The 22,963-nt window shown below is 42.9% G+C and overlaps 1 protein-coding gene across 6 annotated transcripts in view; it reads left to right on the top strand.

The window, feature by feature from the left end:
* Nucleotides 1-22,963, top strand: part of CHD6 (chromodomain helicase DNA binding protein 6) — a 209,800-nt gene that overhangs the window by 76,007 nt on the left and 110,830 nt on the right. For all 6 annotated transcript variants that reach the window (XM_058685611.1, XM_058685610.1, XM_058685606.1 and 3 more), the window contains 2 exons: nt 14,368-14,515; nt 16,343-16,492. In XM_058685611.1, the coding sequence (XP_058541594.1) occupies nt 14,368-14,515; nt 16,343-16,492 (298 nt within the window). The remainder of the gene's footprint in view (nt 1-14,367; nt 14,516-16,342; nt 16,493-22,963) is intronic.

Raw genomic sequence — 22,963 nt, 5'->3', positions numbered from 1 at the left:
CTTTGGTATTAGAAAAGCACCATGGATGGGGCGCCTGGGTGGCGCAGTCGGTTAAACGACCGACTTCAGCCAGGTCACGATCTCGCGGTCCGTGAGTTCGAGCCCCGCGTCAGGCTCTGGGCTGATGGCTCGGAGCCTGGAGCCTGTTTCCGATTCTGTGTCTCCCTCTCTCTGCACCTCCCCCTTTCATGCTCTGTCTCTCTCTGTCCCAAAAATAAATAAAAAAAAAAAAAAAAAAAAAAAAAGAAAAGCACCATGGCAGTTCCTTAGGGAGGCCAAAGAAATTTCTCACTGAGAAACATTACATGATGTAATGGATACTGTCCTCAACAACAGTTTTGGGCTCCAGTGCTTCTGTGTGCCTTTGAATTTCATATTTCTCTTTCTTGAAATAGCCTTTAGTAAAAGCTTCATGGCATTAAAGCACGGCTCAGTGAGCAGGAAAGACGACCCATTCCAGTGTGTGTGAAGCTGTCTTGTGTTCTTCGTGTCTAGGGAGGAGTGCCTGAATAGTAGGTCGATAGCCCTTTAGGCTCCACTCTCTTAAATCAGAAGCTAGGCATTTTGATTGAGCTGGAGGTTGCTGTTGTAAACTAGAGTCTTCTTGAGTGTTGGTATTCATTTTGTTGGTTGAAGGCAGAGCGTAAGTTTTGGAATTTCTACACATGTCAGGATGGTTTATATTCTCTCTTGAAAGTCAAGAAACTAATCAGCAAGCTGGTCTAAATGGAGGAACATCTACTTGGATCTCTGATGCTCAGCCTTTGCTGTGCCAAAGGAATCACCTGGACAGCTTGTTAGAAAAGTAGATTCCCAGACTACATCCCCAGAGAGGTTGATTTATTAGGTCTGAGGTGGACCCAGGAATCTGTAATCGAAAAGCCTGCCAGATAATTAGAGTGTGCTTGGTTCTTAGAACATCCTTTGAGACACAGTTGAGAGATTCCTGGGAAAATGGAGCATATTTTCATTTTTTAAAAGTTTATTTGTTTATTTTGAGAGAGAGAGAGAGAGAGCGCGCACAAGTGTGCGCACGAGTCGGGGAGGGGCAGAGTGAGAAGGAGATAGAATCCCAAGCATTGTCAGTATGGAGCCCATCGCGGGGCTCGAATTCATGAACTGCGAGATCATGACCTGAGCCAAAGTTGGACGCTTAACCGACTGAGCCACCCAGGCGCCCTGGAGCATATTTACATTTTTTTTAATTTAACATCTGTTAGGAATGGAAAACCAAAAAGAGGAAAAGAGATGGATAGTGTGATTAGCCCTACGAAGTAATAAGAAATACATGTATCGGTTTCTGCCCTGGTTGCTGGCACAGAGCTCCTGAGACCCTTGTACTTTCCTGAGTGATAAGAATACCTGTCTTCTCTCATATCCTAGTATTTTGTCTTTGATGCAACTCTGACACAGGACTCCTGAAACTGTTGTAATCTTCCAAGTGGTAAGAACACTCGTAGCATCCCTTGTTTTGATACTTGTCTCTGATCCTGTTCCTGACACAGGGCACCCATACCCTTGTAAATTCCTAAGTGATAGGAACACTAGGAGCATCTTTTGTTCTAGTGAGATGACTCTGCGTGGGCTCCTGGGTGGGGGCTGATCACCAGAAAGACCAAGCAGGAGTAGAAGCTTGGAGTTTTCAGTCCCACCCCTCATTATCCAGAGAGGGGAGAGGGGCTGGAGGTGGGGTTAATAATTGATTATGCCTATGTGAGGAAGCCTCCATCAAAAAAATCCCAATAGTAGGGGGTGTGGGGAACTTTCAGGTGAGTGAACACATCCACATGCCTGGCACACCTCAGCTCCGCACCTCAGCTCCTCAGCTCCTGTGCTCAGAATCCTCCCAGACTTGGCCCTGTGTATCTCCTCCTCTGGCTATTCCTCTGTATCTTTTGTCGTATCCTTTTTTTTTTTTTTTTTTTAATTTTTTTTTCAACATTTTTTATTTTATTTTTGGGACAGAGAGAGACAGAGCATGAACGGGGGAGGGGCAGAGAGAGAGGGAGACACAGAATCGGAAACAGGCTCCAGGCTCCGAGCCATCAGCCCAGAGCCTGACGCGGGGCTCGAACTCACGGACCGCGAGATCGTGACCTGGCTGAAGTCGGACGCTTAACCGACTGCGCCACCCAGGCGCCCCTGTCGTATCCTTTAATAGACTGGTAAACGGAAGTGTTTCCCTGAGTTCTGTGAGCCTCTCTAGCAAAGCCATCAAACCTGAGGAGGGGGTCATTGCACCCTCCAGTATATAGTGGTTGGTCAGGAGAGCAGGAAACCTGGGCTTGTGACTGGTGTCTGAAGTGGGAGGGTAGGTGGGTGCAGTGTTGTGGTGCTGAACTCTGGACCTGTGGAATCTGGTGCCGTTCCAGGTAGACAATGTCAGAATTGAGTTGAATTCTCCGACACCCTGCTGGTGTCTGAGAATTGCTTGTTGGTAGGAGTTGTTTTGTTTTTTGTTTTTTTCCCCCAAAACAAACCCCAGGTTTCGGGCCGCAGATTTTACCCCCATTTGTTTTGGCTTGTCAAGAGCCAACAGAGCAGAATGTTTTTCTCCCAAATCCAGTAAGTTTAGTAACACCCTGGAAGAAAGGTTTTGCCTTTTCTGATTTTCTTCTTTGACGGTTGCTTCTAGAAAGTTAAGCCCAGATCTTCTGATTATATAACCATGTGAGCTGTGAGTCAGCTGATGCTGTGATGCAGAAAGGGCAGTAAAATTCAGTCAGCTCAGCTCTCCCTCTCTATTTGAAGGTCAAATCACCTGTCTTTGTTAAGAGTGAAGATCTTTATTGAAGCTGGGCTTATTAGGCTTAGGAATGTGTATTAACAGTATTATTTCTGTTGAGGGAATTGCTTTTATATTCTGATCAATTATTAGAAGAAAGAAGACAAATGTGAAGACAAGTATGTGTTCTGAGTAGAGACCTGTGGTTGGAACCGGCTAGGTTTTTTGTGATGAAGGGAGGATATGTGAATGAGAATGGCAGAGACCCACCTCTGAGGCTTTGGACCAGGTCTCCATTCCCATTCTTCTGAGAGCACCTGGAGCGCTTACTCTAATCCCCGGGGCTTTGTGAATTAGGGTTGGGTACGTAGTGGACTTTGACCTGATCTGAAAGAAAACAGTTACTCAATAGTAACGCTTGATGAATACCTGCTTATTTATTTATTCAGTGTATTTTTAGTGCCTCCTGTGTGCCTTGCTTTATTTGTGAGTACTTTTGGTGGGAGTGGGATAGTGGAGGAAGGAAGGTGTCACAGACACATCATCTTTGAGCTCTATCACTGAAGTGCTATCACGAGTTAGAGTCTTGCGAGTGTTCAAAAAACAGGTAAAAAGGGGGCGCCTGGGTGGCGCAGTCGGTTAAGCGTCCGACTTCAGCCAGGTCACGATCTCGCGGTCCGTGAGTTCGAGCCCCGCGTCAGGCTCTGGGCTGATGGCTCGGAGCCTGGAGCCTGTTTCCGATTCTGTGTCTCCCTCTCTCTCTGCCCCTCCCCCGTTCATGCTCTGTCTCTCTCTGTCCCAAAAATAAATTAAAAAATGTTAAAAAAAAAAAAAAACAGGTAAAAAGAAACAAATGAAAGAATGTAGTATAACTGTATACAGAATAGCTGAAAGGATTTGGCGGATTAAGAGTGTTTCAGTTGTGGTCCAGGGAGTCCCTTGGACATGGTGAGTATTGAGCCAGGTATTAAAGGAATTAATAGTGAGAAAAGATTTAAAGCAAAAAGACCAAAAGACATTTAAATAAATGTTCTTTGGGGGGCTTCCGTTTCTTTTTTTTTTTTTTTTTTCTGCATTTACTTTTATTTGCACTTATTTTATGCTGAATTTATTCCCAGGCCATAAGTTTTTGTTTCTTCACTTTCTTCTGGGATATCTTTTTATTCTTTGCAACCTCCTCTTCTGGTTCAGGAGGAATCTGCTCTCTTTTTCAGTGAGAATCATCTCAGTGTGGCAAGGAGAGCACATGTATAGGCTAATCCAGCCATGAGCTCTGTAAATTCTGTACCACATCTTGGAGGCTTCGTTCCTGGATGCGCTCAATGGCCGGAGAATCTGCATCTAAACCCTCATGTCCGCATTACTCTCTGCATTTTTAAGCATGTGCAGTAAAAATTCAGCAGTTTTTGGGCCACCAGCCCTGTGTCCAGCCCCACTGTTGGGGCCTGCGCACACCCACCACCTCCGCCATCGTAGCGCCAGAATGGCATGCGTTGTTTCTGTAAAGTGACATCCTTCAGATACTTGTGGCTTTTTTCAGATGTGCATACCCTGGATGGCCTGGGCAGTTTCACGCGCATTCTTAAAGTGAACACAAAGATTTTAATCTCTTGATTTGCATGATTTTGTAGGGTTTTTTGGGTCAAGTGAATAGCAAACAATTTTCAGAGATCACCTCAGGCTGCTTACGGGAAGAGGAAGTGTGTTGGCTCCTGGGAGAATTCATAGAGGGGGTTGGGGTTCTAGGTTTAAGATGGCCACCAGGCATACTTTTATTTTCATTTCCTAACCAAATAATAACAACGAAACAACAGGAAGGACAGAAGGAAATAAATCCTTAAAGATGAGAGATGTGAATTTTTGGGTATCATACTGGTGGATAAATGCTGTGGGGGAGTCCCAACTCAGAGTCCTTGCAGGAGCTGTTTGTAGCAGAGGTAGAAATGCTTCTTCCTCCCAAGGGACCTGGCAGCTTTGGAGAAGGGACGGGAGGCAGGCCAGAAATGGATGTGATGATGAAGGGACTGCCTATAGAATGAGTGGTCGTATGGCATCAGCTCCAGGCTGAAGTCAGGTAGTTACTCTAAAGATACTAAGCCTTTGCCCTGGGGATAGTCTGGGACTCCCAAGTGGAGACTCCCACAGATGAGAAGGGAAACTCAGGAGCTACTGCTCTTTCCCTGTCCATACCCTAAAAGGGGACAAGGGGGGCTGTCAGGCCCTAAAAGGGGACAAGAGTTCTACGCCAGGCCCCTCATTCAGGGATGAGACATGATCTCACCAGCCACCTGTATTATCAGCCTCGTTCATTTGAAATAGGAACAATCCACCAAAGATTGTGAGACTGCAGAGGAGAACTGAGCAACAAAGAAGAGGAAAAAGGAATGATGAGCAGAACAATTGTCCTCATAAGAAAGAAGTCCAGGAAAAAAACACTTGTGAAGATTTTAAGTTAGCATCCTCAGATTCAAGATGATATTTTGTCTGCAAAACAAGGATGAGTTAGGAAACAGGAGCAGTCAGAAAACAAGAAACAATTCGTGAAAATTTAAAACATCTTGCCTAAACTAAAAGAATTCAACAAAAAGAGCAGAGGAAAGAGTAGGGGAGGTATGTTAGATCTAAATTAATCAGCTTTCATATCAGGATGTCACCAGGTATTGCTTGCTGTTGATAAAGAACTAGAGGCATGAACATATGGGAGTTAGGGTGGTATCATTCGAAGGCAGTTCACTCTGGAACGTGGGATTTGGTGCAAGTAGGGATGGCTTGTCATTTGAAACCCTTCTACATTTTTTGAAGTTTTATTTTCATTTGCTTTTACAACTTTTAATAAAGTTACTTAAAAAATTTTTTTAAGGTTTATTTTCATTTTTGAGAGAAAGAGAGAGCATGAGCAGGGGAGGAGCAGAGAGAGAGGGAGACACTGAATCTGAAACAGGCTCCAGGCTCTGAGCTGTCAGTACAGAGCCCAACACGGCGCTCGAACTCACAAACTGCGAGATCTTGACCTGAGCTGAAGTCGGATGCTTAACGGGTGCCCCAAGATTACTTTTTAAAACTCTGCCTTTTCATCTTATAAGTATGTAACTTTTTCTTTTTTTTTCAGTTTTTACTAGGATAACATCACAAACTAGGATGATTGTTTTGATGGTACTAATGATGCAGTTAAAGGGACTGAGGACAGGGTAGATTTTCTTCTCATTTTGTCTACAGCTGACCACATCTGTATTGGAACAATTAGTTCTGTGTATTTATTTTTTGTTTAACCAGTATCTTCACAGTCTGTGCCCAACTTGGTTCTCTGTGTATAGACTGAACTAACATGGGCATTAAATAAAAGTTGAAGTAAGTGTGCAGATGGGCTCTTTGGGCATAATGTCCATGTTTTCAGATTGTACTTCTGGGAAGAGGATCAGGGCCTGTGGCAAGGCCTGGGCTGGAAGCTTCTCTGAAGGGTTGTTCCTGGAGCAGAGGTGGTTCCTGGGCTGTACTCCCCAGCCATGTGCATGTCTGTGAAGGCAGTAACTAGCATCACGTGCTGTTTTCAGTTCTGAATTTGGGAATTATGGCAACTCACTGTGGCAATAACTGATTTTTCCTGCTGACTTTGATGGATATTTTATAAGATTTAATTTAAAAATGGGATGATGAGTCATTTTGAAATAATGGGGTTTGATAGATAAAAATTTTAATACCTGGAATCTATGGTGGCAGAGTAATCTATGGCTCACAGTAGGACAATGTTGTGACATATACCCAGATCTTTCTCCTCATCCTCGGATCCAGCGCTCTGTTTCTAACTTTCAATTCTAGTGAAGAAACATGGAGGTTGGGGATCGAAGATGAGGCTGGGAGGAAAGTTTGAGAAAGGCTTGTCTGTGTAGGGCTTTAGTGGAATTTTCTATAAGTAGTTATTATAATGTAATTTCCTATTTGGAAGGTCCCTAAATTACCTATTTTCCTAATACAAACTACTAGAAAGTGAAGATGTATAAATCTTCTTGGCTGATGAAGCCGTTTAGAAGATAGCATGAGAACTTCGGGGCGAGGCCGGCTCTAAAGTGGATATAAGTTTTATTGTAAAATCAAATATGATTTTTGTTATTAAAAATAAGTGCTTTGAGCCTCAAAAATCTTATCTGCCATTTTTCTTTTCTGTCCTTGCAAGTTTTAGTTTGTTCTAACTCTGAAAGCTAGAAAAGAGGATTATAAAAATAAAATTGCTTTGATTCAGCCTCCAGTGCCATTAAGTGGTGAGAGTATTAGGCCTTCGTATTATTCAGAACTCCCTTGGTTACAAGTGACATAAACCCAACTTGGATTAACTTAAGTTAAAAAAAAATAACAAAGGGGTTCACGAGCTTAAGGAATCAGAACCGGGAGGTATAATTGAGGATTCCACCAATGTTCTTTGTCTCCAGTCCTCCCCTGCACCTCTCTTCATCCTTGGCAACTGGTTTTCTTCTCGTGGTTGAATTGTGGCTGCCTGAAACTATGGGCCCACAGCTTAACAACCTTATGACCTAGAAGGTAAAAGATTCATTTTCCAAAGCACTCCTGCCAGAAATTATTACTTCTTTATTGAAGGACTCCCAAGTTGGCTTGGCTGGGTCATATGTCCATCTTTGGACCAATCACTGTGGTAGAAGGAATAGGATACCATAGCCAGCCTGACCTTCCACCCACTCTTATAGTCAGGAGGGTCCATATTGGTTATCAGCAAAAAGTTGCTGATCAAACAGTATCCACTTCAGCCATGGAATAGGTATATTTCAAAATAAATATATTTAGGGGCGCCTGGGTGGCGCAGTCGGTTAAGCGTCCGACTTCAGCCAGGTCACGATCTCGCGGTCCGTGAGTTCGAGCCCCGCATCAGGCTCTGGGCTGATGGCTCGGAGCCTGGAGCCTGTTTCCGATTCTATGTCTCCCTCTCTCTCTGCCCCTCCCCCGTTCATGCTCTGTCTCTCTCTGTCCCAAAAATAAAATTAAAAAACGTTGAAAAAAAAAAAAAATTCAAAATAAATATATTTATATATATGTTTTTTCATGAAGCTTTTGAGAATAAGGTGCATATGTCATTGCCTTTTGATCCCTAAATACTCCAGTGTGTCTTTCCTAAGAGTAAGGCCATTTTCTTACATAATCATTGTCTAGTTGCTGCTTTTGTTCGCTTGGAACTAATAAGCAATATGTGGGGAGACGCTTTAAGATCATGCAAAAATCCTGCTCATCTTCACATTGTTCTCCCTAGATGATCCTGGACTGTACTCATCTTCCCTGCAGTGATTATAAAATGATTTTCCAACCCCACACTTCCTCTGCATTCATCATTTGGGTTCTATAGTAAGCAAGGACTCCCTCTTCTCCCTCATTTATTCATTATCTATCTATCCATTACTGGTATGTATTCCTGTTGTTTTCAGTGACTTATAATTCATTACTGTCCTTAGTTACTTTGGTGTTCAGATGGTCCCAGTTTTATTTATTTATTTTTTTTAATTTTTTTTTCAACATTTTTTATTTATTTTTGGGACAGAGAGAGACAGAGCATGAACGGGGGAGGGGCAGAGAGAGAGGGAGACACAGAATCGGAAACAGGCTCCAGGCTCCGAGCCATCAGCCTAGAGCCTGACGCGGGGCTCAAACTCACGGACCGCGAGATCGTGACCTGGCTGAAGTCGGACGCTTAACCGACTGCGCCACCCAGGCGCCCCAAGATGGTCCCAGTTTTAACCAACAAGAACTCTTTAAGCTGACTCCTGTGTCTTTTTGCCATGCTGCCTTCATTTTTTTGAGTATACCCTACTTTCTGACATAGCAAGATGTTTCAGGCTCATCTTTTATCTTCTCTACCTTAGCTTTGGAATCAGCTGTTTCTCTAAGGAACTTTGGTATTAGAAACCAAGATCCGAGTGCTAGGTGTGCACATTGCTAATGGGGCATCTTCACTTTTCAGCTCTTTGAGCTGTCAAGGCAAAAAATACATACACGTGTGTACATAGACATCTCTGTACATGCACATATGTATGCACACCTATATGCACATACACATATATTCATGATACATGTATGCACATTTATGTACATGTGTTCATATATGTATACTTATTTTAGGAAACCTGAGTTCACACTGATGTCTCCAGTTTATATTCATGCCGTATTATCTTCCTTGTTTTACAGCATATTTACATCTTCCTTCTTCCTCCGTGAGAACTTCCCTGGCTAATCACATCAACACATTTACTCATTTGCTTAATCCTGTATCACATCTAAAATGGTTTCAAAATTGCTTCACCCTTATGCCTACCAAAAAGTTCAGGATTTTTTCACTGTTCCAAAAGCTAAGAGTACATAGTCAAATACAGTTGACCCTTGAACAACACAGGTTTGAACTGCATGGGTTCACTTGTATACAGACTTTTTTCTAATAAATACAGTGCAGTATTGTAAATGTATTTTCCGTAACATTTTATTAGTAACATTTTCTCTAGCTTACTTTATTGTAAGAATGTAGTATATAATACATATAACATACAAAATATGTGTTAATTCACAGTTTATGTTGTCAGTAAGTCTTCTCTGGTCAACAGTAGGCTACTAGTAGTTAAGTTTTTGAGGAGTGAAATGTTACACAAACCTTTTTGACTGAACAGGATTGGTGCTCCTAACACCTGTATTATTTAAGGGTCAGCTCTATTGTGTTCATAATTAATGAGATTTTCCCCCTCCATTCAATGTGGTTATGTTATTTGTTTGAAATACTTGGATTCATTTGTTTCAGCTTGTTTTCATCTTTAATTTTTTAATTTTTAATATGTAGAATTTAACATGCTTCCAAAAGTCAAATTTTTATAAAAAGATTGATTCTCTGAGAAATATCATTCACTTCCCGTATCCCATCTAACCATCTCTTATGGATGATCATTGTTTTTTGGTTCATCTTTCCTATGTTTCTTTTAAAAATATAAATAGATAGGGGCACCTGGGTGGCTTAGTCGGTTGGGCATCTGATTTTGGCTCAGGTCATGATCTCATGGTTCGTGAGTTTGAGCCGCACATCAGGCTCTGTGTTGACGGCATGGAGCCAGCTTGGGATTCTCTCTCTTCACACGTCTGTCTCTGCCCCTCTCTGATTTGTGCTTTCTCTCTCTCTCAAAATAAATAAACTTTAAAAATACATAGGTATATTCATGTTTTCTTACTCTTTTTTCTTCCCCCAAATGTAGCATTTATATTCTTTAGCACTTTCCTTTTTCACTTAACAGTGTAGCTTAGAAATGATTCCATATTCTGATCAGTTGGAGTCTTAATGGTTTTTAGAGCTACATAGTACTCCATTGTAACTGTCCTACTTTATTCAGTCACATTTCATCATGTACGTTATTTTTATTAATTTGCACTTGCTGCAGTGAGTAACGTCATGCATATATTTTTTTCATATGTTGGAGGTGTATCTTTGGAGTGTATTCCTAGAAATGGAATTGCTAGATCAAAGGGTATATATATCATACATAGTTTTTTTACATATTATTTGACCACTGTTTTTGAAGAACCTGGAACTTCAGGGAGCAAACAAGCTTTCATGGACCAAATCCATCTATAGATAGAGCCATTTAGAGGTTAAATGTCTTCATTTGATAAAAATCTCAAGCATAAAGTTTTCAAAAGTTATTCCAAAGAGGGAAAAAACACATTTCATGTAGTCTTCCTAGAGGATGAATTCAGGTGATATTTTCTTGTGTCCTATTTGAAAATCCCATTTATAAGCTTACAAAGAATCTTTTCTCCCTGATACTTGCCTTTATCAGAAGAGCTCCAAGAAGAAGTTTTGGAACTCGAAATTGATTGTGTTGCCAAAGGTAACCTACAGAAAATCACTTTGGTAGAGTATCTTCTTATTTATCCACAAATAAGCAAGCAGGGTTCACCAGTCATTGGACATATATTTGAGAAGATGTTCCCTCTACTCCATACTACACCCAGTTTCTGGCTAGGAAAATCTACTAGTGCCTAGTAGTGCCTACCAGGCTTGACTTTGAAAGTGCCTCACTGTGACTCCTCCTTACTTTTGTTATTTAATGTGATTCTGAAAAATGGAAGGCAGATGTAAAATATATACAAGTCTTATAGTAAAGATTCATATTTTGAGGAGGTTCTCTTCCTTGATTATGGCTTGAGCTTGGTTTAGTTTGAGTATGAGTTTGTGTTTGAATGCAGCTGAGTAGTTTTGAGTGTGTGTGTTTGTAAGATTAAACATATAGACATAGTTTTCTAATATAATGAAGTTATATTTAGTAGATAAAATTGATTTCAAATGTAGGGAGAAAGGATTTCAGATTTTCTAGGAGATTAAATGGGGCCCTGCTCATGTGATTATTATGATGACTCTTAGTATATTAATCAGTTATGTTTAAATCTGTGTCCAAAAAATTAAGGAGAAAACTTCTTTTTTTTAATTTTTTTTTTTAATTTTTTTTTTAACATTTATTTTGAGACAGAGAGAGACAGAGGGTGAATAGGGGAGGGTCAGAAAGAGAGGGAGACACAGAATCTGAAACAGGCTCCAGGCTCTGAGCTGTTAGCACAGAGCCCGACGCAGGGCTTGAACTCATGGACTGCGAGATCATGACCTGAGCCGAAGTCAGACGCTTAACCAACTGAGCCACCCAGGCGCCCCTTTAATGTTTATTTTTGAGAGCGACAGAGCGCAAGTGGGGGAGGGGCAGAAAGCGAGGGAGGCACAGAATCCAAAGCAGGCTCCAGACTCTGAGCTGTCAGCACAGAGGCGGAAATGGGGCTCAAACTCATGAACCATGAGGCCATGACCTGAGGCAAAGTTGGATGCTTAAATGACTGAGCCACCCAGGCGCCCCCCCCCTTTTTTTTTTTTTAAATAGCACAAGGCTTATTTTGTTAAGGGATCCATTTAAAAAAACTGTCAATGACTATGGATTTGTGGATTTTTTTTCTGTGTATTTGGGTCATTGGAATATTTTGTTGTTAATTCTTTTGGTCATTATTTTGAGATTCAAATAACATTAAAGGAGATTTGAAGTTTTTGGGTTCATTAAAAGGGAGACCGGGGCTTTAAAAAAAGACAGAAAACATATGGTGTTAAAAACAATAGGCTGTGAGTCAGATGAGCTGAGTGCAGACCTCTGCTGCTACTTGGCTGCTGACTTTGGGACCTTTGCTGCTTTTAAACCTGTTTTTTCATCTGGAACATGAGATTCATCTATCTGCCCTTGATACTCCCTCATGGCCTTGTGGTCGTAACAGTTAAATGAGACACAGAACACGTAAGTGCTTTATAGAATATAAATTGCTATACAGTTTTCTTAGGAGTATATGACATGAGATAAATATTCCTTCGAAAACTTAGAACGTTTTTAAACTGTTTCACCTGTGTCTCCTGTCCTGCACTGATAAGTAGAACATTTGCTTTTTCCCTCTGTGTTTGAGAGTACAAGTCTGTTAAAAATGGCAGGACCCCTAGAATTTCATTTCCTCAGTTTGGACCAAAATAATTTTCATAAAGAACTTTCCTGATCAGTAGGCAAGCCAGTCTTCAGCCTGGAGAAACGAGGGTGGGCTGTTTGTGCTGACTTGATTGGGAGTCCATGAGGAGTGAAGGGTGTTCAAGAGAGAGGCAGGCTGATTCAGCAGTCAGCACTGGTTGGCGTTCCTGGCAACAGTTCATCATGCTGGGTCTCCCATCTCTAAACAAGGCAAGCTCTCTTACCCCACACCTTCCAATAACCCAACTGATAGAAAATGCCAATTTTTTTTTTTTTTTTTTTTTTTTTTTACGTTTTATTTATTTTTGAGACAGAGACAGAGCATGAACAGGGGAGGGGCAGAGAGAGAGGGAGACACAGAATCGAAAGCAGGCTCCAGGCTCTGAGCCATCAGCCCAGAGCCCGACACGGAGCTCGAGCTCACGGACCGCGAGATGGTGACCTGAGCTGAAGTCGGACGCTCAACCGACTGAGCCACCCAGGCGCCCCAAAAAAATGCCAATAATTTTGACTCTTTCCTCATCTTCCACATTCTGTCCCTTCCTCAGACTTAATGGTTGTATTTCTGCTGGATCCTTCAAATGATTTTCACCTTTGAGTTTTCATTGGTTGTATTTAGCCTAGGGCTTCATTCCCTCTTGCCTTGGCTTGCCATCACGGCACTTGTCACACAGAATGAAGTCAAAACTCTCTGACTGGTATACGTACCTAGTTGCTTTGCAGCTCCATTATTTAGTGCTTCTGTTCACTTGCCCTGTCATCCAGCCATACAGACTGTCTTTTACTAAATGTGCCCTTAACACTCTTCAGTTCCCTAACAATGCCAGGGTAGTTAAGAGCATGCCTAGGTTCAAATCCTTTCTTCACTATTTAGTAGCCATCTTACCCTGGAATTCTAACTGAACCTCACTCTGCTGCTTGATGAAATGAGGATAGTAATACTATCTGCCTTATAAGATTGATATGAAGACTAAAGGAGATAATCCATGTAAAATACTTAGAGAGTTGTGCCTGCATGTAATCACTGCTATGTAGCTAGTAGCTCTAATTATTAGTACTGCTACTATTATTATTACTGTTCCATGCACATCTCTGCTCAGTTGCATTCTCCCAAATCTCCCCAATGACTTAATCCATCCATTGATGCATCCATCTATCTTTTCAATAAGTATTTATTGGATACTTACTATGTATAAGGCATAAGACTAAGAATACAAACTTGAATCAAGTACATATTGTCCTCTAGGAATTTGGAGTCTGGTAGGAGAGATCAGAGAAGTATAAAATATTCATCTACTCAGCAGATGTTTATGGAAACTACAGAGGATTCAAGCACTGTGTGGTTCCGAGGCTGATATCATAGTTAATAACTAACTTTGGTGAAAGATCAGAGTTTGAGTACCTTAAGCAAAGCATAGCTGAGGTGGTTTGGGAGTATAGAAAAGAGATTTTATCAGCTAAGATGGTCAGAAAAAGCTTTTTAGAGGTGCTGCCATCTTAGCAGGACCTTGCAGGATGGATGGATCTTGCCCATCTTCACCTCTCTCAGGAGGTTTTTAGCTACTGCCTTGAGCTATTGCTCTGGGCGGCCTGTAGGATTTTCATATTCGTAACCTCCTCAAGGACAGGGACAGTATCGTTTTCAATTTTGACTTCCTAGTACTTCCTCCAAGTCTCATATAGACCATTTTCAGTAGAGGATGGTGACAGATTAAGGACACGTCTCTTCCCATGTAACCTAAAGGGTGATTGAAATTGTTGATTCTCAATATCTCAATATCTAGCGATTAAGCTTACTAGAGAAGACATTTATATAAACTGAAAGTGAGGTTTTGAAGATGTTCATATTATTTTATTTCTTACCACATTAATCATAGCCACAGGAATCATGATAGGGGTGTAAAAAAGTGAACTCTGCATCAAGCCATGTAGGTATTTCTTCCCATATTTCTGTGTATAGTTCTGGGAAGAAACTCTTGTAGATTCTTCATTAAAGCCTACCCCTAGGACAAGAATTCCTTGCGATACCATATCCTTATGTGATACCATTACTTTGATCACGTGGGAACTCTTAGTTTTAAAAACTGCCCAAGAGTTTTAATTCTGAATTTCTCCTTGTAGCAAGGAGCAAGGACCAACCCCAGTGGAGAGAAAGAAGAAAGGAAAGAGGAAAAGTGAAACCACAGTGGAGAGTTTAGAGCTGGATCAGGGCCTGCCGAACCCATCCCTGCGGAGTCCTGAGGAGTCCACTGAGTCTGCAGACAGCCAGGTACAGCTGTGACCGGGAACCCTGCTGGCGGTTACGGCTGCCGCACAGATCTTGCTGACGCGCGTCCTGTTGCGTTTCTCTCTCCATCTCCAGCCTTGCACCCCTTGCGCATAGATCCGGGCTGGGCTTTCACTGTTTTGGTGGGTGAGCACCAAGACCACAGGCTTTTTCCCCCTAGCATCCTGATCCTTATACTAATGATCTCCCAGGTTTTTTTAGTGGTGTTTGCTTTCTTCTTGGGAAGTAGCATGTTATTAGGCTGTAGAAGAATGAATATGGAAAATTGAATTGTGGGGCACTCTGAGTAAGGTGTCAGGGGCCTGACTTGCAATGCAGCTAATGCTTTTAAGATTCAGAGGGCTGGGCCGGTCTGCATAAGGACATTCTCATAATCCCAGATGCTGGAAAAGTCAGGGCTGTGTGTATTCATTTTGCCAAAATAGTAAAGGAAGTTTGGCCAAACATGGAAACAAGGAGTTGCCCACCTGAATGAGATTTTTAAAGCCATTACTAAGCATGCCCATGACATTGGTAGGAATTTTCTCCCTCAGTTGAGGCAACCTGTCTTGGATAGGAGTTCTAATATTGGAAAGTGCTGTTTCCTCTGATATCCATGACAGTTTACCTGGGTTATGCCTGCTGCAAGGGGACCATGTAAAATCATCCGACTACTGCACATTCAAGTATCCTTGGATCCTCGTAGATTCCTAGATGGTCTTCACTGTAGGAAGGTATCAGCTTCTAATGTCACAGTGGTAATAAGTAGTAGTGTCTGGGGTATCAGAGCAGAACCCCCCCCCCCCCCCCCCCATCACTGTCTCTGAACTCGGGCTAGTGGCTGTCAGGTGTCCTCATGGGCAGAGCAGCAGGCATGTTGGGTTGATGGGAGTTGGCAGGGGTTTAAGTGTTTCCAGGGTGGTGATCTGTATGTACATGGGATTGGGAGACAGGTTTTCATGTGGAATCCCTCATGTAAAACTAAACGTCATAGAGGTAACATAATGAAGAAATGGTGGGAGAACAGAGAGAGGCCCAGGAGGTATGTTTTAAAAAATAAGGCAGGTAGTGTTTGGCTTTGGTTTTGTTTTTTAAGATTGAAGTACTGGAGAGTGAGGTAGCTGGTGAGTGCTTCCCAGAAGTGTTTCTGCTGCTTGGATAGGATGTGTCCATGAGATGAACCATGTGTTTTTCTGTTTGAGCAAAGCCACTGGGCTGCTTTGTTGTAGAATGTTGTGTCTCTAAAAGGTCAGGAGTTACTTAATTATAGATGAGTCCTCAGATGGTGACTCATGAATCTTGTTTTGTCACACTTAATATGTCTCCTTGCATTTCAAGGAGATTCTCAAAGTAAGTCCTAATAAAACTGGTATTAATTTAGTTTTTAAAGAATATATTGTAAGTACAGTGAATTTGACCACAACCGAAACAATTATCTTATCGCCCTAAAATCAGAGCTTCCAGCTATGCTGGAAGGGACCTGAAAGATGATGGAGTTTACCTCTCATCCCCGTTTTACTGGAATAGAAACTGACTCCAGAAAGGAAAAGGAAAGTCACTATCATTCATGAACAAGACACATCTCACTGGATTCTGAGACTATACCTTCTTCTCAGGGGATCTTGGCAATTTGGATCCCCTCCCTCAGCCAGATTTCATTTTGAGTGAATTTAATTCTTAAAAGAGTTGTGTTTAAGGAAGATTGCTTTTGTAAAGTAGGACAGGTCTCTTGTGCATGTCAGTGAGTGTAGATGAGGGTATTCTTTCTTGTCCAAGCTTTTTGCCTTTGACTCACAGAGCATCTCTCCGATGGGTGTGTTTGCCCTGCAGAAACGACGCTCAGGACGGCAGGTGAAGCGCAGGAAATATAACGAGGACCTGGATTTCAAGGTGGTGGACGATGACGGGGAGACAATCGCCGTTCTTGGAGCCGGCCGGACGTCCGCCCTCTCGGCTTCTACACTGGCATGGCAGGCGGAGGTACGGCCTATGGCTGGGGTGCTGACCTTGGCTTGATCCATCATTTTGGCCCACTTGATAGTTATTCTGTGGCTCTTTGCTGAAGCTAGGTTAGGTTATTGTAACTGGTGCTGATAACCTTCAGTTGGCTTCCTAATCCATTTAGAATGAAGTTCACTCCCGCTATGGTGCCCAGCAGGGTTCTCTCTGTCTCAGCAAATTCCTTCAGCATATAAATGACTTTCTCCCCATTCCCTAGCCTTGGGTTAACAGTTCTTTCCCACCTTCTTGCCCTGAAATCTCTTCTTCACATGCATTACATGACTTGGTTCATCATCTTTTAAGCTAAAATGGTTTCTCCCCAGAGAGGTCTTTCCTGGTTCTTGTATTTAGAGTAGATCTCTGCCTCTGAACCCCATGATTCTCAGTTTCACTCCTTGTCTGTTTCTTTCATAGCACTTGCCACAGCTGATCATTGTGTTCTGATTGCATTTATTTCTTTGTCTTTCCCATTAGAATGTGAAAGTCTGATAACATACTAAACAGCCATTCATGGGATGAAATCACACGCACTAGTAATTACAGTTGGAACTTGGATTCAATAAATGTGTATTAAGAGTCCATACAAGGCCAGGTCTTGGGATACAAGGATGAGTATCAAGGCATGGTCCCTGGCTCCAAGAAGAAAGGGCTTATGGCTATATGAACACTGTGATAAAGTGCGGCCTTAGAAGAATGTGCTGGATACAGTGGCTACATGGGGGAGTGGACCGGAAAGGGGGGGCGGTCAGGACTTTAGGAAAGGCATTTCTAACATGAACTAAAGCCCACAGCCTGGATGGTGTTGCGGGTGGTGTTGTGATAGACCAGCTCGGCTGGATGTTGGGATCTGGTCTGAGGAGTGGTGGGAGATGAGCATTGAGTGGTAGGAAGAGTCACATTATGCAGGCCCTAGGGATTAGCTAAAGTATTTGACCTTAATACTGCGGAGCAAATGGTAGGGGGGAGGGGACATTGAGGGTTCCAGCAGAGAAGCAGGATGGCCCTATTTGTATTTTAGGGATTTCCATTGGCAGCGGTTTCAAGAAGAGGGACCTGATATCCAGATGCTAGAAGGAAGAGAGGTAAATATTGAAAAGGAGGAGGTCTGTGCCAGGGAGCTTACAGAGAAGATATTAGAAGCAAAAGAAGAAACAGGCTGTGCATATAGGAAAGGCATCATTGCCAGCAGCACATTCTGGGACACAGGCTGGCTGTTGTTGTGGAGTCCCTGTTGCTGACTTGGCAGAATTCATGCTCTGCATGTGCGACAGAGCACAAATACCTGTCCTTCCTCCCGGGCACTAGGGTGGCTTAGCAAAGCCGGTAATACTTTATCTGTCTAAACCACCTTGCCTCCAGCTTAAAGCATTTTCACATAATTTCACATATCCTTTCACCTTGTGTTTGCACGGACAGTAGCTAGGAGGAGGGGTCGTCGTCCCTGGTTTAACAACCAAGAAGCAGGCACAGAACGATCTGAGTCATGGGACACCCTAGTGGTAGTCAACCAGTGACTAGCATGTAAGAGTTGATTTCAGGTCCCTTTGCCAAGAGTTATCCAACCAATGAACATAGCACTTAATAGGAGTAATAATTTGATGTACTATCAGTGTAGTGCTTTTCAAGCAAACAGTTAAGAGTAGTCCTGGCAAGAGTGCCATGAGGTGATAGGATTATATTGCTTTATGATGGGTTTTCCCTCCTTGGAGATTTATGGTTGGTTTGGTAGTTAAAACATTAGAAGGGAATTTATTTTCTCCTAGTAGCCATTCAGCCTGTCATTAACCATATTTCAGTTGTTGTTAATGACTTCTTTTGTGGTACCTGAAGGGCGGCTTTAGCTGATCTGACAGAAATAATTCAGGAAATTTTATGTATCTTAACAAGGCTCTTTTTATCCTCTTCAAGGTACATGAGAGAGAGAGCTAACATACAATAGAATCTGAATTTTCATTAATTAGGCCTCAAAAATTGTTGTGAAATTTAAGCAGAAAGAGGCCTGATATGTGGCTTTGGCAAGCACGTGGATCTGGCCTCTGTGTCCCAGGCCTGGCCTAGCATGCAGGGTAGATAGACGGCCTGTAGGGGGATTGGGTGGGTTTCAGAGGCCGGCCTCCGCTGAGCCCTAGCTGCTGCCTGACTACACCGCATTTGCCTCTGGTTTACGTTTCGGGCTTCCTGGTGAGGTTTGAACAAAGATTTCCCAGGCTGATGGCAAACCTTGAAAGCCATGAATCTCATCTAGGATTCCAGACAATCCTTAGTACCCAGTGGCACAGAAAATCAGTTGAAGAAGATGAGGCTTTTACTTGTGTCCTTCTCCCGAGGCCCTTTGGATGGCTGTCTGCCTGCTTGCTGGCTGTAGCTTGGGGCCGAGAACCGTGTGGAGTCCCCAGCAGAAAGGCCCTTGCTGCTCCCTCGCTGCATTTCTCGGGCAGTGCCTTCTCAACATGCTCTGCCTTGTTCTGTGGCCCCTGGCCCAGTCCCAGATTGCAGCCTCAGCACTGGCTGTCTAGTGGGGAGTTGCTGGAAACATCTTTACACGTGATTCGTGGTAGGCCAGGACTGGCATGCTAGCACGGCCCTGCTCTGGAGCCAGAGGGACGGTCCCCTGACTGGGATATGGGATTCGGGGGCAGGAAATAACTTTCCATCCTCACGTCACAGTGAGCAAAGTCTTTGCTTTCTTATTCTTTGTCAAACGGATGTTGGTGTCTGGAACAGAGACAGACTTTCGCAGTTGTTGTGTAGATTTTTACAAGGCTGTCTCAGTTTCTGCCTCCTACAGTTTGTGCAGTTTGTGTGATTTTGCCTTTTAGAACAAAGGGCTTTAATCTGAATGAGGCTTCAGCTCCCGTTGCCCTCCTGTGCCTCACTCTGTGTCTCTGAGGCCAGCGCCCTCCGCTTTGTCTAACCTTTTGCCGTGCCTGATGGGCTGAGCCCAGTTGTTTTCTCCCCCGGAAGCCCCCTGTTTCCTTCCCTGAGCTGGGGGAGAGTGCCCCTGCTCTATGGTCTAAGGTGGTTGTTTCTCAACTCTGATATTAAATCAAAATTCCTGCCTGATTTTTGTTTTAAATGTGACCACACACTACCTGTTTACTCCCGTTTATTTCCCTACCTCATTCTAATGCTTTTGCTCTACTGTTTACTTAGTATTCCGTATATGCATCCTGTTTCCTGTGGACTCATTCTTTCATCCTTCCAGTTCATTTCAGCTTTCCTTCCTGCTTGTTGTCCTTTTACGACCCACCATTCCTTAGGGCCCTACTAAAACCTTACCTATTCTGTGAAATCCAAGCTGTTCTTGCTTTTTGCACTCTTGCTGGACTTAAGGTTACTGTCACACCAATTAGAATTTAACCTGCAACGTTTCTAATAAAAATGTTTTGTGTTGCTTTCCCTACACGAATGTAAGCCCCTGAGACTAGGCATCTCGTTTGATGCTACTTTTGTACCCTCACATACTTGGTGATTTGAAAAGTGATTTGCTTCTTGCTAGAACCTCTCCCTTGTGCCTAGCTAAATAGAACTAAATCAGGTGGTTGGTTGAGGTTGGGGGTGACTAGGGTTGACAATTTTTGAAATTTTCCCTAAGAAAAAAATTTTTAGTTATCTGAATCTCTGACATGAAAGAGAATGAATTAAAATGGCCTTCTTTGAAGGATAATTTGAGAAAATTCCAAGTAGCTGAGAACAGATGGTTGTTATGGAAGTGTGTTTGGCAAGCAGATTTAGTTTATATCTGTGTGTATCTGTATACACGGAGTGTTGATACACACATGATCGTGCTTATGCACAATCTCTGTTTAGAAAAGTCCTGATTTCCTAGTTTCCGTCCTGCTTTGATGTGTATTTTGGAAATGCTATTCCCTTTTCCTTTTATTGGGATAGAGTAAAGCCTGCTCTCAGTGTTTTGATGATAATCAGTTTTTTTTTTAAAGGAATTATTCTTTTCTTTCTTCTTTTTCTTTATTTTTTTTAAGTTCATCTATTTATTTTGAGAGAGACAGCACAAGTGGGGGAAGGGCAGCTACAGAGGGAGAGAGAGGAGCCCAAGCAGGCCCTGTGCTGCCAGCACAGAGCCCGATGTGGGGGCTCGAACCCACAGAGTTGTGAGATAATAACCTGAGCCAAAAGTAAGAATCGGATGCTTAACCAGGTGAGCCACCCAGGCACTCCTCTTTCCTTTTTTTTTTTTTTTTAATTTTTTTTTTTTAACGTTTATTTATTTTTGAGACAGAGAGAGACAGGGCATGAACGGGGGAGGGGCAGAGAGAGAGGGAGACACAGAATCGGAAGCAGGCTCCAGGCTCTGAGCCATTAGCCCAGAGCCCGATGCAGGGCTCGAACTCACGGACCGCGAGATCGTGACCTGAGCTGAAGTCAGACGCTTAACCGACTGAGCCACCCAGGTGCCCCCCCCCCTTTTTTTTTTTTTAATGTTCATTCACTTTTGAGAGAGAGAGACAGAGAGGGGTGTGAGCCAGGGAGGGGCAGAGAGAGAGGAAGACACAGAATCCAAAGCAGGCTCCAGGCTCTGAGCTGTGAGCACAGAGCCTGATGTGGGGCTTGAACTCACCAAACACAAGATCATGACCTGAGCCAAAGTCAAATGCTTACCTGACTGAGTCACCCAGGCACCCCTCACTGATTTTTTTTTTTTAATTCCAGTATTCATTGCTCTTCCTATAAAAGATAAGTTGAAGGGTGCCTGGGTGGCTCAGTCGGTTAAGCGGCCGACTTCGGCTCAGGTCATGATCTCGCAGTCCGTGAGTTCGAGCCCCGCGTCAGGCTCTGTGCTGACAGCTCAGAGCCTGGAGCCTGTTTCAGATTCTGTGTCTCCCTCTCTTTGACCCTCCCCTGTTCATGCTCTGTCTCTCCCTGTCTCAAAAATAAATAAAACGTTTAAAAAAAAAAAGACCTTAAAAAAAAAAAAAAGATAAGTTGAAATTTTATTTCACATTCCTTAATTTTTACTTGAAAATTTTCTATGGTGAAGAATGTTTGAAGCCCTCCATCCTTTTATTTATTTTTTTCTTAAAGTTCATTTATTTATTTATTTAGAGAGCACATGTGCAAGCAGGAGAGGGGCAGAGAGACAGAGAGAGAAGGAATCCCAAGCAGACTCCATGCCCAGTGAGGAGCCCAGCGTGGGGCTTGATCCCACAAACTGCAAGATCATGACCTGAGCTGAAATCAAGAGTCAGTCACACAACCAACTGAGCCACCCAGGTGCCCCTGAAGCCCTTCATCCTTTTAATACTCAGAGTAAAGTACTGTCCTTTCTTGTCCGTGTGTTAACGTTTCCTTGGATTTGGCTGGTCCTAGTAAAAACTCCAAATAACATTATCAAAATCCTCCCACTAAAACCCATCTTTTTTCTATTCTTAATGGTAGATAAGAATAAGAATGTTTGAAGCAATCTAATAGTGAGGAAGACATAATTGTTCCTGTCAGTCAGTACATGTGTACATGTATGAACGCTCCCTGGTTAGTCTGGGTTCTACAGACTTGGGAGTGGGTAGGAAAGGTAGTCAGAAATTATGAAAGTTTAGTGCTGGTTAACAGAGATCTAACTCAGATGTCGCTGCACTTTCAGAGGCTCTCCTAATTTGCCGAAGTGCCCTGTCTTGAATTGTGGGATTTCAGCAGGTTCTCAGCACTTGCTTTATGCTGGTATTACCATTTATATTGCAAAATCTCTTAACATTATTTATTCAAAAATATTTCTTGAGGACCTACTACCTGCCAAGGACTGTTTTGTGCTGGAGATAACATCGAGGATCAAAAGAGGCAAAACTCCCTGCTCTCACAGAGGGAGCATGCAATAAATGGAGAGGGGCCCTACGAAATCCATGCAACTGATCTCCTCTTCACAGTTGCTGGATTCTGAACCTGTGGGAGAGGAGGCCAAACAGCCAAGCTCCGAGTTAGTTTCCAAAGGGTGGAAATACCTAGGTAGAGGCTGGGAACAAACCTAAAAAGTAATAAAATTGCGTAGTATATCAATGGTGGTAAGTGCTGTGAGAAAAAAAATCAGGAGAGGAGTGATGTGGAATTGGGGAGTGAGGGTTGCAGTTTTAATTAGGGTGGTCTGTTTTGGCCTCACCAAGATAACATTTGAGCAAAGAATTGAAGGCAGTAAAGGAGTGAGGGAGTCTTGAGAGGGAGGCATTTTAGGCGGAGGGAATAGCCTGTGCAGAGTCTCTGAGGTAGAAATGGGCCACTAGTGTGTGTGGGGAACACGCAGGGAGACCTGAAAGGTGATAGGAGATGGGACGTTTGGTGAGCTCCAGCAGGGTTTGTTGTAGGCCTTTAAAAGATGTTTGATTTTATTCTAAAAGAGAAGCCTTGTAAGCAGGTTAGGCAAAAGACATAATAATGGCAGTTCTGAATGTTGTATTGTGAATAGACTAGTTGGGCAGGAGTGGAAGCAGGGAAGCTAGGTAG

The sequence above is a fragment of the Neofelis nebulosa genome, chromosome 9, assembly GCF_028018385.1.
Source record: "Neofelis nebulosa isolate mNeoNeb1 chromosome 9, mNeoNeb1.pri, whole genome shotgun sequence".
Taxonomy (NCBI): Eukaryota; Metazoa; Chordata; class Mammalia; order Carnivora; family Felidae; genus Neofelis; species Neofelis nebulosa.
Note: the sequence above shows the minus strand (reverse complement) of the source record. Positions and strands in the feature narration are given on the sequence as shown.